Raw genomic sequence first — 13,201 nt, 5'->3', positions numbered from 1 at the left:
AGTAAATGCTGCTTGATAACACTGTCGACGACACCTTCCATCACTCTGCTGATCTTTGAGAGTAGACTGATGGGGCGGTTATTGGATGAATTGGATTTCTCCTGTTTTTTGTGGACAGGACAGACCTGGGCAATTAACCACTTTGTTGGGTAGATCTCACTGTTGTAGCTGTACTGGAACTGCTTGGCTAGAGGCGCATCTAGTTCTGGAACACAAGTCTCCAGCACTACAGCTGGGATTTTGTGAGGGCCCTTTGCCTTTGCTGAATCCAATGCGCTCAGCCGTTCCTTGATATCACGTGGGGTGAATCGAATTAGCTGAAGACTGGCTTCTGTGATGGTGGGGATCTCAGGAGGAGACCGAGAAGGATCATCCATTTGGCACTTCCGGCTGAAGATGGTTGCAAACACTTCAGCCTTGTCTTTTGCACTCACGTGCTGGGCTCTGCCATCATTGAGGATGATTGTCCATCACCATTCAGGACTGGATGTGGCAGGACTGCAGAGCTTTGATCTGCTCCGTTGGTTGTGGGATTGCTTAGCTGTGCTCTCCAGCATGCTACTTCTGTTGTTTGGCTTGCATGTAGTCCTGTGTTGTAGGACAATTGTCGCTTCACCAGGTTGACACCTCATTTTAGGTACTCCTGGTGCTGCTCCTGACACGCTCTTCCACACCCCTCATTGAACCAGGGTTGATCCATTGGCTTGTTGGTAATGGTAGGGTGAGGTATATGCCGGGCCATGAGGTTACAGATTGTGGTGGAATACAATTCAGCTGCTGCTGTTGGCCCACAGCACCATATGGATGCCCAGTTTGGAGTTGCATAGATCTGTTCTGAATCTATCTCATTGAGCACGGCCACCACACAATATGCTGGACAGTGTGAAGTCGGAATTTCGTCTCCATAAGGACTATGCAGTGGTCGGTCCAACCAATGCTGTCATGGGCAGATGCATCTGCGACAGGTAGATTGATGTGGACGAAGTCCAAAAGGTTTTTCCCTCATGTTTGTTCTCTCACCACCTGCCACAATCCCAGTATGGCAGTTATGTCCTTCAGGACTCGGCCAGCAGTGGTGCTACCGAACCACTCTTGGTGATGGACAGTGAGGTTTCCCCAATCAGAGTACATCCGGTACACTTACTACCCTCACTGCTTCCTCCAAGTGGTGCTCAACAGGGAGGAGTAACGATTCATCAGCTGAGGGAGGTCGGTAAGTGGGAATCAGCAGGAGCTTTCCTTCCCCTTGTTTGACCTGAAACCATGACATTTCATGGTGTCCAGAGTCAACTGTTGCGGACTGTCACGGCCACTCCCTCCTGACTGTATACCACTGTGCTGCCACCTCTGGTGGGTCAGGACATACCCAGGGATAATGATGGAGGAGTCTCGGGCTTTGGCTGAAAGGCATGATTCTGTGAGTGTCGCTATTTCAGGCTGTTGCTTGACCAATCTCTGGGACAGCTGTCCCAATTTTGGCACAAGTCCCCTAATGTTCGTGAGGTGAACTTCGTAGGGTCGACTGTGCTTGGATTGCCTGAGCCTTGTTCGGTGCGTGTGGCCCGTATTGTTTTATTCTTATTACGTAGCGGGATTGTGCAACTGAGTCGCTTGTTCGGCCATTTCAGAGAACTGTTAAGAATCAACCTCATTGCTATTGGTCTGAGGACGGCATGTTTCCTTCCCTCAGGGGGGCATTAGTGAACCAGAGGGGTTTTTATGACAATCCGGTATGTTCATGGTTACCATTTCTGACAGTAGCTTTTCAGTCCAGATTTTATTTAAATAACTGATTTTAAATTCCCCAGCTCCTGTGGTGGAGATTTGAACTCATGACTCCCGATTATTAGTCCGGGCCTACTGGATTACTCGTCCAGTAACATAATCACTATGCGACCGTACCCTTTCCCTTGGGCTTAAGGGAGAGGAGACGAGAGCTGTACCAGGGTGGCCGAACAGTGTGAGAGAGAGTAATGGTTTTAACGAGGACAACCGCATCAAAAGTGGAGGTGAGAGTGTGATTGAGCAGATCGGTCGCTGCAGAAATGTCGTGGTGAATGGAGGGCCAAAGGCTGGACAGTTGGGACTTTGAAATTGTGATTGTAAGTGACTTGGGGGGAGGGGTTTTTTGATGGGCGAACACAGAAGGAAGTGGGTTTTGGAGGGGGAAGGGGGATGTGGGTACAGAGGGATACAAGGAAGTGATCAGGGATGGCCTTTTCCATGAGTATAGTGATGAGTATCTTCGCCTGTCACGTGGAAAGACAGGGGTTCAATTCCTCCGACGGGGCGATTAAACTTTCTGCCTTCAAAAGCTTCACTTTCATTTATCTGCAATATTGGATGCAGGAAATACAGAGCAAAACTGACTTGGAGTTTCTCACTTGCCACAATTTAATTTCACTGATATTCCAACGGTTTTAAAATCTGCTCTCTGTCACTCTTCACCTCAATGTCAGAACCACAATAATGAGGAAGAAATGAAACGCACAATCTCACCGTGAATAACATCAACAACAACTTGCATTTATATCGAGCCTTTAAGGTAGTGAAACGTCCCAAGGCGCTTCAAAGGAGCGATTTTCAAACAAAATTTGACACCGAGCCACGTAAGGAGATATTAGGACAGGTGACCAAAAGCTCGGTCAAACAGGCAGGTTTTAAGGAGTGTCTTAAAGGAGGATGTGAAAGGTGCTATATGAATGCAAGTTCTTTGTTTCTCACAGGGGGCCGTGTCTTGTTCCTCATCTCATTGAGATCTCAGTTAATTGGTCTGTTCTCTCCACAGATGGGGCCCGACTCGCTGAGTGTTTCTAGAATGTTGTGAGTGACTCGGGTTTTAGAGTAAATGATAAAAGGACTGTCGTCAAACACTAGGCCATGAGCTGCTGCCCAGCTGCTGAGTGACCTGTCGGGACATTGTTGCTTGCTTCCCTTCAGCTTGTGGTTCTGGATTTTTGGTGCACTGTCCCTTTAAGAGCTGTGGTCTGCCTGCAGCGGTCAGACAAGTCGCAAAGGCTCCCAGAACTATGCTTGGCTCTGTCTTTCACTGAGGTGCAGAGATCAGCCAGACTTTAACGTAAATTCCACCAGCTGGCAGAAAAGAGTGAGTAACAACTCGTTTGAGCCCAGAGTGTGAGTTGCGGCCAATAATAAAGATGTGAAAAATTATCTTATAAGAACAGAAGTGGGTCATTCAGCCCCTCAATCCTGTGCCGCCATTCAGTCAGATCATGGCTGATCTGTACCTCAACTCCAATTCCCCGCCTTTGATCCATATCCCTTGATATCTTCATTGAACAAAAATCTATCAATCTCAGTCTCAAAAATCATTTTGAGTTAACTACCGTTAGCCAGAAAGAGAGGAAATCAGGAAGAAAATGGAGTTCCAGAGAAAGAGGGAATAAAAGAGGTAGATTAACAGAGAGAGAAATTTGGGAGTCAAGTAAAAGGAGTGTGTGTGAGGGAGAGAGGCCTGGACATTGAGAGAGACAGAAAGAGGGGGAATGAGTGAAACAAGGTGACAAGGACTGTGCTAAATTACATCGTAGGGTGACAGGGAATAGCAGGACCGGCCTGGGAATGGGAGTACAGAAGATTCAAGTAAAAATGTTACATTGGTGAACTGGGTTTCGATATTACATACACTGTGTGCTGTTGGTTTCAATCTTCATGTAATTTATTAAACTTAGAAATTGTGACTCTGTCATTGTACAATTCATTGTTCCAAAAGGTTACTCAGCTGGTCGATGTGTAATGTTCTGTCACCTTAATGAGTGTGATAGTCAAAGGTCAGATGGGACCAAAACTTATTTGTTCAGGAGTCTGTAAGTAATATGTGATGTCAGTCGGGATGCGACCTAATTGTCCCATTCGGGGTTTATTTACACTATAAGTATCTCGCTGTTTTAACTTCGTTACCTGACTATCGCAGTTCACATACCTCTTTATAGCACCGAAAGACATTGTCTCCACAGAGAAATGCGTTTGTCGCGATTTACGGAGATAGAATTCATTTATTATCCTGTTCTGGCAGCAATTGGAGTACCTGGTAAGTCATTATCAGCACGTCCGGTGTAAATAACAGAATGTTTAACTATATTGCTGTTTGTGCTCTGAGCCTGGTAAATGTGGAATGTTATTCTTCACCGTTTTGTGATACAGTTAAAACTTCCATCCTTGTCCCATTGGTCAATGCACCGAGTAACTCACCCTCGCTCTGTGCTGAACTGTCGAGTCTGGGGTCGAAATGTGTCCTTGGTGCTCCCTGGCCAGGCAGGGGTAAAACAGGCAGGGCGCACAGTCCTGAGTGTAATCCACTGCCTCCTGGTGAAAGCGCGCCTGTTGTGGAGATCGGGTGAGGAAGGACCGGGTGAGATTGTCGTGTTTCCCGAGGACCGATCGCCTGGGGTTCCGGAGAGCAAATTGCGGCTGTGTATCCCGGCATGAGTCAGTGTCTTCAGGATAGAAGGAGCGGGAACAAACGGAATACGCATCAGATAAATAAAACATGTGACAGAAACCGTCCTCCTCACTCGAAGGTACAATCTTGTGTTCCCGTCAAATGTTCCTCTCAGATCATAATTATATTTCAGCAAAATGGCTTCACAGGACTTTTGATGTATTTGATGTTTAAAGTATTGTTTGGACTAGTTGAATGACGATGACTGTATACTTCAGTCCATGTGTGTTATTGTGGAGAGTGGGGAAACCAGTCTTGACACTGGTTCGGGAGGGGGATTAACTGGAGACCATGAGTGAGAGTTGGCGGTGATTTGTTCTTATACCGCGCGGCTCCTGGGATCGATCTCTTATTCCGAGGATCCGACTGTCCTTTGTTTTGTTCACGCCTTGTGCTGAGATATAAAGACTGGACCTGGTTATAACTGGAGCACGTTACAGAATTAAATTCCTTGACATATTGTGTCATGATGCATTCACAATACTCCACTGGAAACCTCATCTAATTAATTACTGAAAGATGACGGGCAGCAACTCAATACCAGGCTCGTGTTTTCAATGTATTTTCTAAAATCAAAGTCTCTGGTATTGTGTGGGTCAAATCATTCGGTTTTCCCCCCGTATTACGATTTAAGCCAAATCCAGAGTCACCTTGTCTGTATTTCCTGATTTATCTCATCTTGTCGCCTTTCACTTTCATAGTTGGTGACGTTCTGCCCCGCGGACCTCCCAGTGTCGGAATCGACAAAATAAACTTAATCTCAAGGATCACAAGTGAGGACTCAGCTGTTGGGTGAGGGATCCCGGGGCCACCGTCACCCGAAAGGAACCTCCCAGAATGAGCTGCTCCTTCGGACCAGGAGGCAGAAGCCAAGGGGAAAAACCAATAAATAAACACAATCATAGCCCATGTACATCGGTTAAACTGAGAGCTCATTGATCAGCCCGGTTAGTGATTTCACTGTTTCTCTCTCTCTCTTTCTCTCAGTGAACTTGCTGGCGATTGTGATCCTGTCCCGTGGAAAGTGCGGTCTCTCCAAATGTATCACTCGCTACCTGGTGGCCATGGCGACGGCGGATCTCCTGGTGATTGTCTGTAATGTGATCTTATATCGGATTGCTCATCTTTATTGGCGGGACACTTTCCTGCTCTACACTCCTGTTTGCAGATTCATTCTCTTCCTGGCTCCTACTGCCACAGACAGTTCTGTTTGGTTAACGGTCGCTTTTACCTTTGATCGTTTTGTAGCCATTAGTTGTCAGAAGCTGAAAACAAAATATTGCACCGAGAAAACTTCACTTGTGATTATCGTGACTTTGAGCGCGCTGTTCGGTTTAAAGAATATTCCCCGGCCCTTCGTGTATATTCATTACCCTACTGTTAACAATATACCACGGGGTTGCCTTGTATCATCACAGTTTTATATTCTACCCACATGGATCGCATTTTCTTGGATTGAACAGCTGTTAACCCCGTTGCTTCCATTCTGTTTGATTTTATTGTTTAATGCTCTCACCGTCAGACGCATTTTAGTGGCCAGTCGGGCCCGAAGGAGCCTCCGGGACCTCAGCAATGGTGAGAATGACAAGGACCCTGAGATGAAGAACCGCAGAAGGTCCATCGTTTTACTTTTTGCCATATCCGGCAGTTTTATCCTGCTCTGGATGACAACGGTCGTATATTTTTTATATTATCGAATTTCAGGTGTCTTTAACCGCCGATCTTTGTTTAACCCTTTTGCAACCTTCGAACAAGCGGGAATTCTGCTTCAGCTTCTGAGTTCCTGCACGAACACGGCCATTTACACAGTGACCCAGAGTAAGTTCAGAGAGGAGCTGCTCAATGTGATTAAATATCCGTTTACTCTAATGGTAAATTGGTCAAATGAGGAAAATGGCTGAAGTGAAGCTGGAACTGACTTCCCAACATCACAACTCAATTCCAGATCACAATTATCACCTCAATTTACCAAAGGGACTCAGCATCAGGGCCAACGATATCTCCTTTAAACACATTTCTTCTCAAAAGTTAGATCAAAATTTAATTTTACAGCAGCCGACAAAAAATGAGCAAAAGCAACAGACAGTAACATTATCAAAACATGTTCCTGTATTCAGATCATTTTTTAAACACGTCCTCAGGGAGTCTGACCCGAAATGTAATTGTCCGGAGGAAGGGCTGTGAATTAGCGACTGGATATTAGTATCCACCGGACCGGACTAATAATCGAGCCCCGCCTACAGCATCTGTGGGGTTAATTCTCTCTTTTAACTATTTCTGGGCCCCCTTAAAACATTCCTGTAACTCCGTGTCTGTGATATTTTAACTGCCGTTGGTCCTCAATAGTCTGGGAATCACTGATGGGTTTTTTTTCTGCCTTCTCCCGGATTCAGGAGGCAGGCAAGGGCTGTCGTTTTGCTCTGCTCAGACCTCCACTCAGCTCGGTTCTGAAGTGTTTACTGGAAGTGCAGTCAGAATGACGCTTGATTTTTTTTGAGTTTTTTTGTGTTTTTAGGCCTCCCTTTTACAAGAAGCGGGGTTTAGGGTGAGTTCCTGTGCAGAAAAACCAAAAAACCCAAAATAAGCGTCAAATTTAAATTTTATTATATCGGTCCAGGATGCACTCCAGCCCCTGCGGTGCCCCCCGGTCGCGGAAAGCCCCAAGCGAACCGGCAGACACCGCGTGCCCCATCTCCAGGGCCACCCAGGCGCGGAGTATTCTGCAAAAGAGAGGCCGACAGTTGGAGCGACCGCCCCCACGGGCCCCGTCTAACCTGGACCTGTGGATGGCCACCTTGGACAGGCCCACGAGGAGATCCTCCGACTGACCCACCCTCCTCCTCACCCGGTGGCCAAAGATGAGGAGCGTGGGACTGAAGCGCAGCCAGAAGTTGTGGAGCAGCCCCTTTAAATAGTGGAACAGGGGCTGCAACCTCTCACACTCCTTGTGGACATGAAACACGGAATCATTCAGGCGCAGAAGGTCTGTTGATGTTTCAAAACAGGCGTTAAGTCTTTTTTTAAAAATCAGGCCAATGACTCAGTTAGAATAGTCGATGGAGGAATTTCACAGGAGTAGATGAAGTTTCCGTCACTCAGAAGGGATTAACAGAGAGTAAAGCCGGGTTAGCTGGAGGCACTGCCGCAGAAGGGGAATCGAGGAATGAGTGAATGCACAGAAGGCCAGTGTTGGAGGATCAAAGAGTGTGGGACATGGAGATGGAGGCGTTTGCAGAGGTAGGACAGGCAAACCTTGGAGGGACTTATAGGGAATGTGTTGAGGGTCAGGAAACCAAAGGAAGTCAATGAGATCTGATCAGTGGAGCAATGGGAGGGCGGGGTATGGGGATCGGCAGGGAGGTGATCGAAGAGGAGGAGTCCAGAGATAATGCTCAAAGGAAGAGATGTTGACAAAGCAGGAAGGGGTGAGGCCAATGTGTGTTTGGAAGAAATCCACGGCAACACCACAGAGGTTAGGGGGAGAAGGTGAATTGTACAGACAGGCAGTGAGGATTCAGAAAGTACCTTGTATGACAGTGTTACCACTCATCAGACAAGTTTCAGTCAGAAAGAGAAAGAGACAGTGAAAGGGGAAAACGCCAAATACAGGGTCAGGGACGCACGGGGAGACAGGGTCAGGGACACACGGGGAGACGGGGTCAGGGACATAGATTTTTTTTAAAAATAAACATGGCTCAAGTAGACAGCAAGTTGTACAAAGGGCGTTATCACTGATATATGAATAACCCTCTTTGTAACTAAGTGACAAATTTCAGGAGTTTGTTGGATCCCTTTTGTACAATGTGTGACTTTGCCAGTGAGGGGTTGGACTGTGTAAGAAATCTCCATGTGCTGTGTTAATAAAACTCTGGTCCTGGTGTCACTGGGGATCTGCTCTCTCTTTACTGTAAGAAATCTCCATTAAATGAATAATCTGTGAATCTAAATAGCTGAGATCATCTTAAAGAATGGCTGACCTGCAGCATGAACACAGCTGTCCGTGGGCCTGTCTCTCTGTCTCCCACCTTCCCGTTCGAGTCTCTATCTCTCTCTCTGACACGGTCTGTATCTGTCTTCATCCCTCTCTATCTCCCATTGCCTATCTCACTATTCCTGCTGCCCTGCTTATTTGCCTCCAACTCCTTGCACACTAGTGTATCTCTCTTCCTCCCTGTCCCTTTCACTCGATCCGCACCCCTCCCTACCTTGCTCCCCATCTCCCATTCTCTCCCAACCGAGTTCTCACCTCTGAGTCCACCTCACTGTTTCCTTACCCCTCACTCTCTCACTTCCTTTTCATCCCTCTCTATCATCCCCATCAATCGCTCTTTACCCTCTCTCTTCCCTCCCACTCTGTCCCTATCCACTTTCTCTCTGTGCCTGGCTCTGTTCTCTGCAATTTTGCAGAACCGTTTTCTACACAATCCCCTCATTTTGCCCCGTTCCTGGATCTCTCTGTCTGCCGTCCACCCCTCTCTGTTTAAGTTGCTCCCTTTCTTTATCCACCCTCCCTCTCTCTGTATGTTCCATTTCTCTGTCTCTCCACATCCCTCCCTCTCACTACCCATCTCTCTCTATATATTCCATTTCTCTGCCTTCAACTGCAGCTGCCACCTATTTGTTCACTCCACTCCATGGTTGATGTTCAGAGATAATGAGGGTGATTTTAAAACGGAGCCGGGAAAGGGGTGGGGGTCAATTTGAGGTCAGGAAACCCATTAGTACGGGTTTCCGTGACATCCTTAAGATTTTGACGGAAGGACATCTTTTATTTTTTTTGTTTCCCGTCTGACTGACCGGTTGATTGACAGGCTCGTCTCAGTGGGACGGGAAACCAGCCAGGGAGAGGACGTCTTCAGGTAAGTCTTTGTTTGCATGGATGGGGGGCACGGGTGAGCACGGGGCATAGATGGGCATCGGTGGGCACGGGGGTCGCTAGTCATGTGGGATGGGATCGGGGGTCATTGCAGGGGTCAGCAATCATTGAGGGGAATGTCGGGGGTCGGAGGGGGAGGATCGGGGGAGGGGGTCCGGGATCGGGGGAGGGGTGTCGGTGCAGGTAGGCTTGTTGGGCCTGGGGGAAGCACTCCTGCTCCTCAGGGCCCACAAGCTGTGCCTTTCCAGGCACCTGCCTGTTACTCTCGGGCCTTCTCACCTCCTTTCACGAGGAGTAAAACAGAAGGCCCAGGAATCCTGGCCACCCAGGGTGGAAATCGGGAATTAGTAAAAAATGGATGCCTGAAGCCTCCTTGAAAGGTTATGAGGCCCGACCCGCCCCCTGGGAGCGGGTTGGTCGCCCGCCCCTGTGAAAACGGGAAATGGGCGGGTTGGAGGCAGGTCTGAAATGGTGGCAATTTTCAATGCACCCCCACCCCCAACCCACCCGTTCTTTACTTTTAAAATCGAGCCCTATATTTTCAGGCTGGTGATACATCAACACAAGTTGCTCAGTTTCCATTAAACTTTGTGGACAGTCAGTTGCAATTTTACTCACAGGGCCTAGGTTCATTATTCATGAACTAAGCAAAGATATGCTCTGCATATTAGAAGATTAAATTAGTGAAGTTTTGTTACTATTATTATTAATTCTATCAAACCCTCTCATAACCTTAAAGATCTCCATCAGGTCACCTCTCAGTCTTCTCTTTTCTGGAGAAAAGAGCCCCAGCCTGTTCAATCTTTCCTGTTAAGCATAACCTCTCGGTTTTGGTATCATCCTCGTAAATCTTTTTTTCACCTACTCTATAGAGTGCCTCTATATTCTTTTTATAATATGGAGACCAGAACTGTTCACAGTACTCCAAGTGTGGTCCAACCAAGGTTCCATACAAGTTTAACATAACTTCTCTGCTTTTCAATTCTATCCCTCTGGAAATGAACCCCAGTGTTGGTTTGCTTTTTTAATGGCCTTATTAACCTGTGTCGTTACTTTTAGTGATTTGTGTATCTGTACCCCGAGACGCCTCTGCTCCTTTACCCCATTATTGAAGCAGTGGCCCACTTATTCTTCCCATCATAATTTAAAACCTCACACTTATCTATATTGAGATTCATTTGCCAGTTACACACCCATTGTGCAAATTTATTTATATCTTCCTGTATTGTGTCGCACTCCTCCTCAGTATTAACTATACCCCCCAGTTTGGAGTTGTCCGCAAATTTTGAAATTATACTTCCAATTCCCAAGTCCAAATCGTTGATATAAATGGTGAAGACAGTGGTCCCAGCACCAATCCCTGTGATTCACCACTCAGACCTTTTGCCAGTCTGAGTAACTACCTTTAACACTTACTCTCTGTTTTCTGTTTTGTACCCAGCTTGCTATTAATTCTGCTCTTTGTCCCCTGACTCCACCTGCTCTGATCTTATCTGAGTGAGATCATTAATTAAACACAATATTTGCAGTGGGCCCATTCCCAGTAAATAATGGATTGATGCTGCCCAGACTGTTTAATGTGGGATCCTTACAAGTAGCAGGTAGAACAGATTTGCCTCCTGTCAGTGTGGGCTGTGTCCAAACACAGGCATTAGAGGCTGAAATTACCAACATCCAGCCCACGGGAACCCACAGACACCTCCATAAGAACAGAAACTCGCACAGTAATAGTATAAAATACAACAAGAGAAATGGATTGTGTGTCACAACAAACTGTTGGGGCACAGAAGTACGTGATGTGGATACAACATTAACAATCCTTAGTGTTCGATTGGAAGGATTTCCCCATTGTGCAGCGATGAGGTGTTCTGCCAAAGTCATTTGGCAGAATACCTCATCGCCAGAGCTTTCAAACAAGCACCAAGACGTAGTTTGGCTGGTGGTGAAAAGGGCCCTTCCCATCAGATCCTTCATGCACTCCCGACCTCTCAGTGCCAACGTGCGCTGTCCCCGAGGAAGCTGCGGTGGAGACAAGACCGTCACCCATCTCCTCCTGGAATGTCCCTTTGCAAAGACGATCTGGAGAGAGATGCAGTGGTATCTGTCCAGGTTCATACATACAAATTAAGAGCAGGAGTAGGCCATTCAGCCCCTCGAGCCTGCTCTGCCATTTGATAAGGTCATGGTTGATCTGATTGTGATCTCAACCGTAGTTTCCCATTTACCTATGATAACCTTTGACTCCCTTGTTAATCAGGAATCTATCCAACTTAGCCTTAAAAATATTCAATGACCCTGCCTCCACTGCTCTCCGGGGAAGGGAGTTCCACAGACTCACGACCCTCAGAGAAAAAATTCTCCTCATCTCCATCTTAAATGGGAGACCCCTTACTTTTAAACTGTGGCCCCTGGTTCTAGTTTCTCCCTCAAGGGAGCAGTTCTGTAACACATGATTCTGTGCTTTATGGGCTATTCCCAGGGAAGCATTCCGAGACAGATATCAACTGCTGCCGGAAGACCATCAACTCGGTGAAAGATGCCATTTGGTCTGCCCGAAACTTGCTGGTCTTCCAGTGCAAGGAGCTGTCCTCGACCGAGTGTTTTTCAACTGCCACATTCCAAGGTCCAGGACTACGTGCTCAGGGATGCACTGAAGCTGGGTGCGGCCGCCGCAAAGGCTCTGTGGGGAAAGGCTATCGTTTAGAGCTCTCCCGCAATTGTAAACCGAGGGGCTGCAATCAGGGAAAACCCACCTCGGGCAGAATGTAAAATACAAATTTATGTAATGAATCGTAATGTACTGCAATGAATCTGTAATCAATAAGCTTATTGATTGTAATGCAATAAGGCACCCTAGAGTGTCATGAACTGTAATTATGAACAATGTGTAACTGTATTGTTGGAATCATAATTGAACTGTACTTTATGTATCTTGCAAATTGTATAATCTGTATTGTGTATGTTTGAAATGTGATGACAACTGTATTGCAAGTAGTGTTACAAATTTTATGAATAAAGTATATTTTTTGAAAAAAAAATCTGTTCTTATCAGTTTAATATCTGATACGTCCCTTATCTGGGGACCGTATATTAATTTGATTTTTGGAACAGGGAGATGGAATAGGGGCTTGCTCCGTCCACTCCACGCATTGACCCAGTATTGCAGTGTCTCTGGGAACGGTGCACCTCCCTGTGGGGAGATATTCAAAATGAAAAACAGGTTTTTCCAGTGTCTCTGTATGTATTATTACTGAGAATAAAGTTGATATTTTGTACTTAAAAAAAATGTGGAATAAATCCTCAATTAAAGCTGTGAAGATTAACTAGATAAATATTGAGGTGGAAATGATATTGAAGATTTCCAAACTGAACCTGAAACCTAAACTGACCAGAATTACAAAGTGACCCAGAACCCCAATCTTCTGTAGACACTTGCACGACAAGGCAAACACACAATGTTACAATCCAAAACTGACACTGAAACATAACTTGACCTAAATCCCCAAACTAACCCTTAATCAGACACTGAACCATTTCCCCAAACTGAAGCAGAACCAGAGCGAGTCACAAACCTAAACTTAACCAGAACCCAACAATGACTCTGAACAAAACAAGCAACAACTCTCAATCTGATCCTCAAACCTAAACAACACGGTGCCCAACACTGGAAGACCCTAAACTCACATACAAACCTCAAATAAACCAGGAACTGTAAAATGACCCAGAGACACAAACCCTACCTGAACCCAAACTAAACTGAATTGAACATGAATGCCCAAACTTCTGAACAACCTCAACTTGATCTGGAACATAAAAGTGCCCTGGAATCCTGAACATACACAGAACTCCCTGTGAACAAGAGC

At 46.3% G+C, this 13,201-nt stretch overlaps 1 protein-coding gene and 1 pseudogene across 1 annotated transcript; both read left to right on the top strand.

Moving 5' to 3' along the window:
- The first annotated feature begins 870 nt into the window (after window positions 1-870).
- Window positions 871-7,235, top strand: LOC137302234 (probable G-protein coupled receptor 139). The gene is made up of 3 exons (XM_067971888.1): window positions 871-965; window positions 5,406-6,333; window positions 7,080-7,235. Exons 1-3 carry the CDS (start codon window positions 871-873, stop codon window positions 7,233-7,235), a joined length of 1,179 nt encoding a protein of 392 aa, XP_067827989.1.
- Window positions 7,236-12,357: 5,122 nt separating this feature from the next.
- Window positions 12,358-12,529, top strand: LOC137302594 (U2 spliceosomal RNA; annotated as a pseudogene).
- The last annotated feature ends 672 nt before the right edge of the window (window positions 12,530-13,201 follow it).

The sequence above is a fragment of the Heptranchias perlo genome, chromosome 35, assembly GCF_035084215.1.
Source record: "Heptranchias perlo isolate sHepPer1 chromosome 35, sHepPer1.hap1, whole genome shotgun sequence".
Lineage (NCBI taxonomy): Eukaryota > Metazoa > Chordata > Chondrichthyes > Hexanchiformes > Hexanchidae > Heptranchias > Heptranchias perlo.
This window is presented reverse-complemented; position numbering and strand designations above follow the sequence as displayed.

Bases quoted from the DNA above. Each gene is read 5' to 3' on its own strand.
- LOC137302234 (XM_067971888.1), top strand. From the start codon at position 871: ATGCTGGACAGTGTGAAGTCGGAATTTCGTCTCCATAAGGACTATGCA. The intron at 966-5,405 runs GTAGATTGATGT...CTCATTGATCAG, and splicing joins GGCAGATGCATCTGCGACAG to CCCGGTTAGTGATTTCACTG. The intron at 6,334-7,079 runs GTAAATTGGTCA...ATATCGGTCCAG, and splicing joins AATATCCGTTTACTCTAATG to GATGCACTCCAGCCCCTGCG.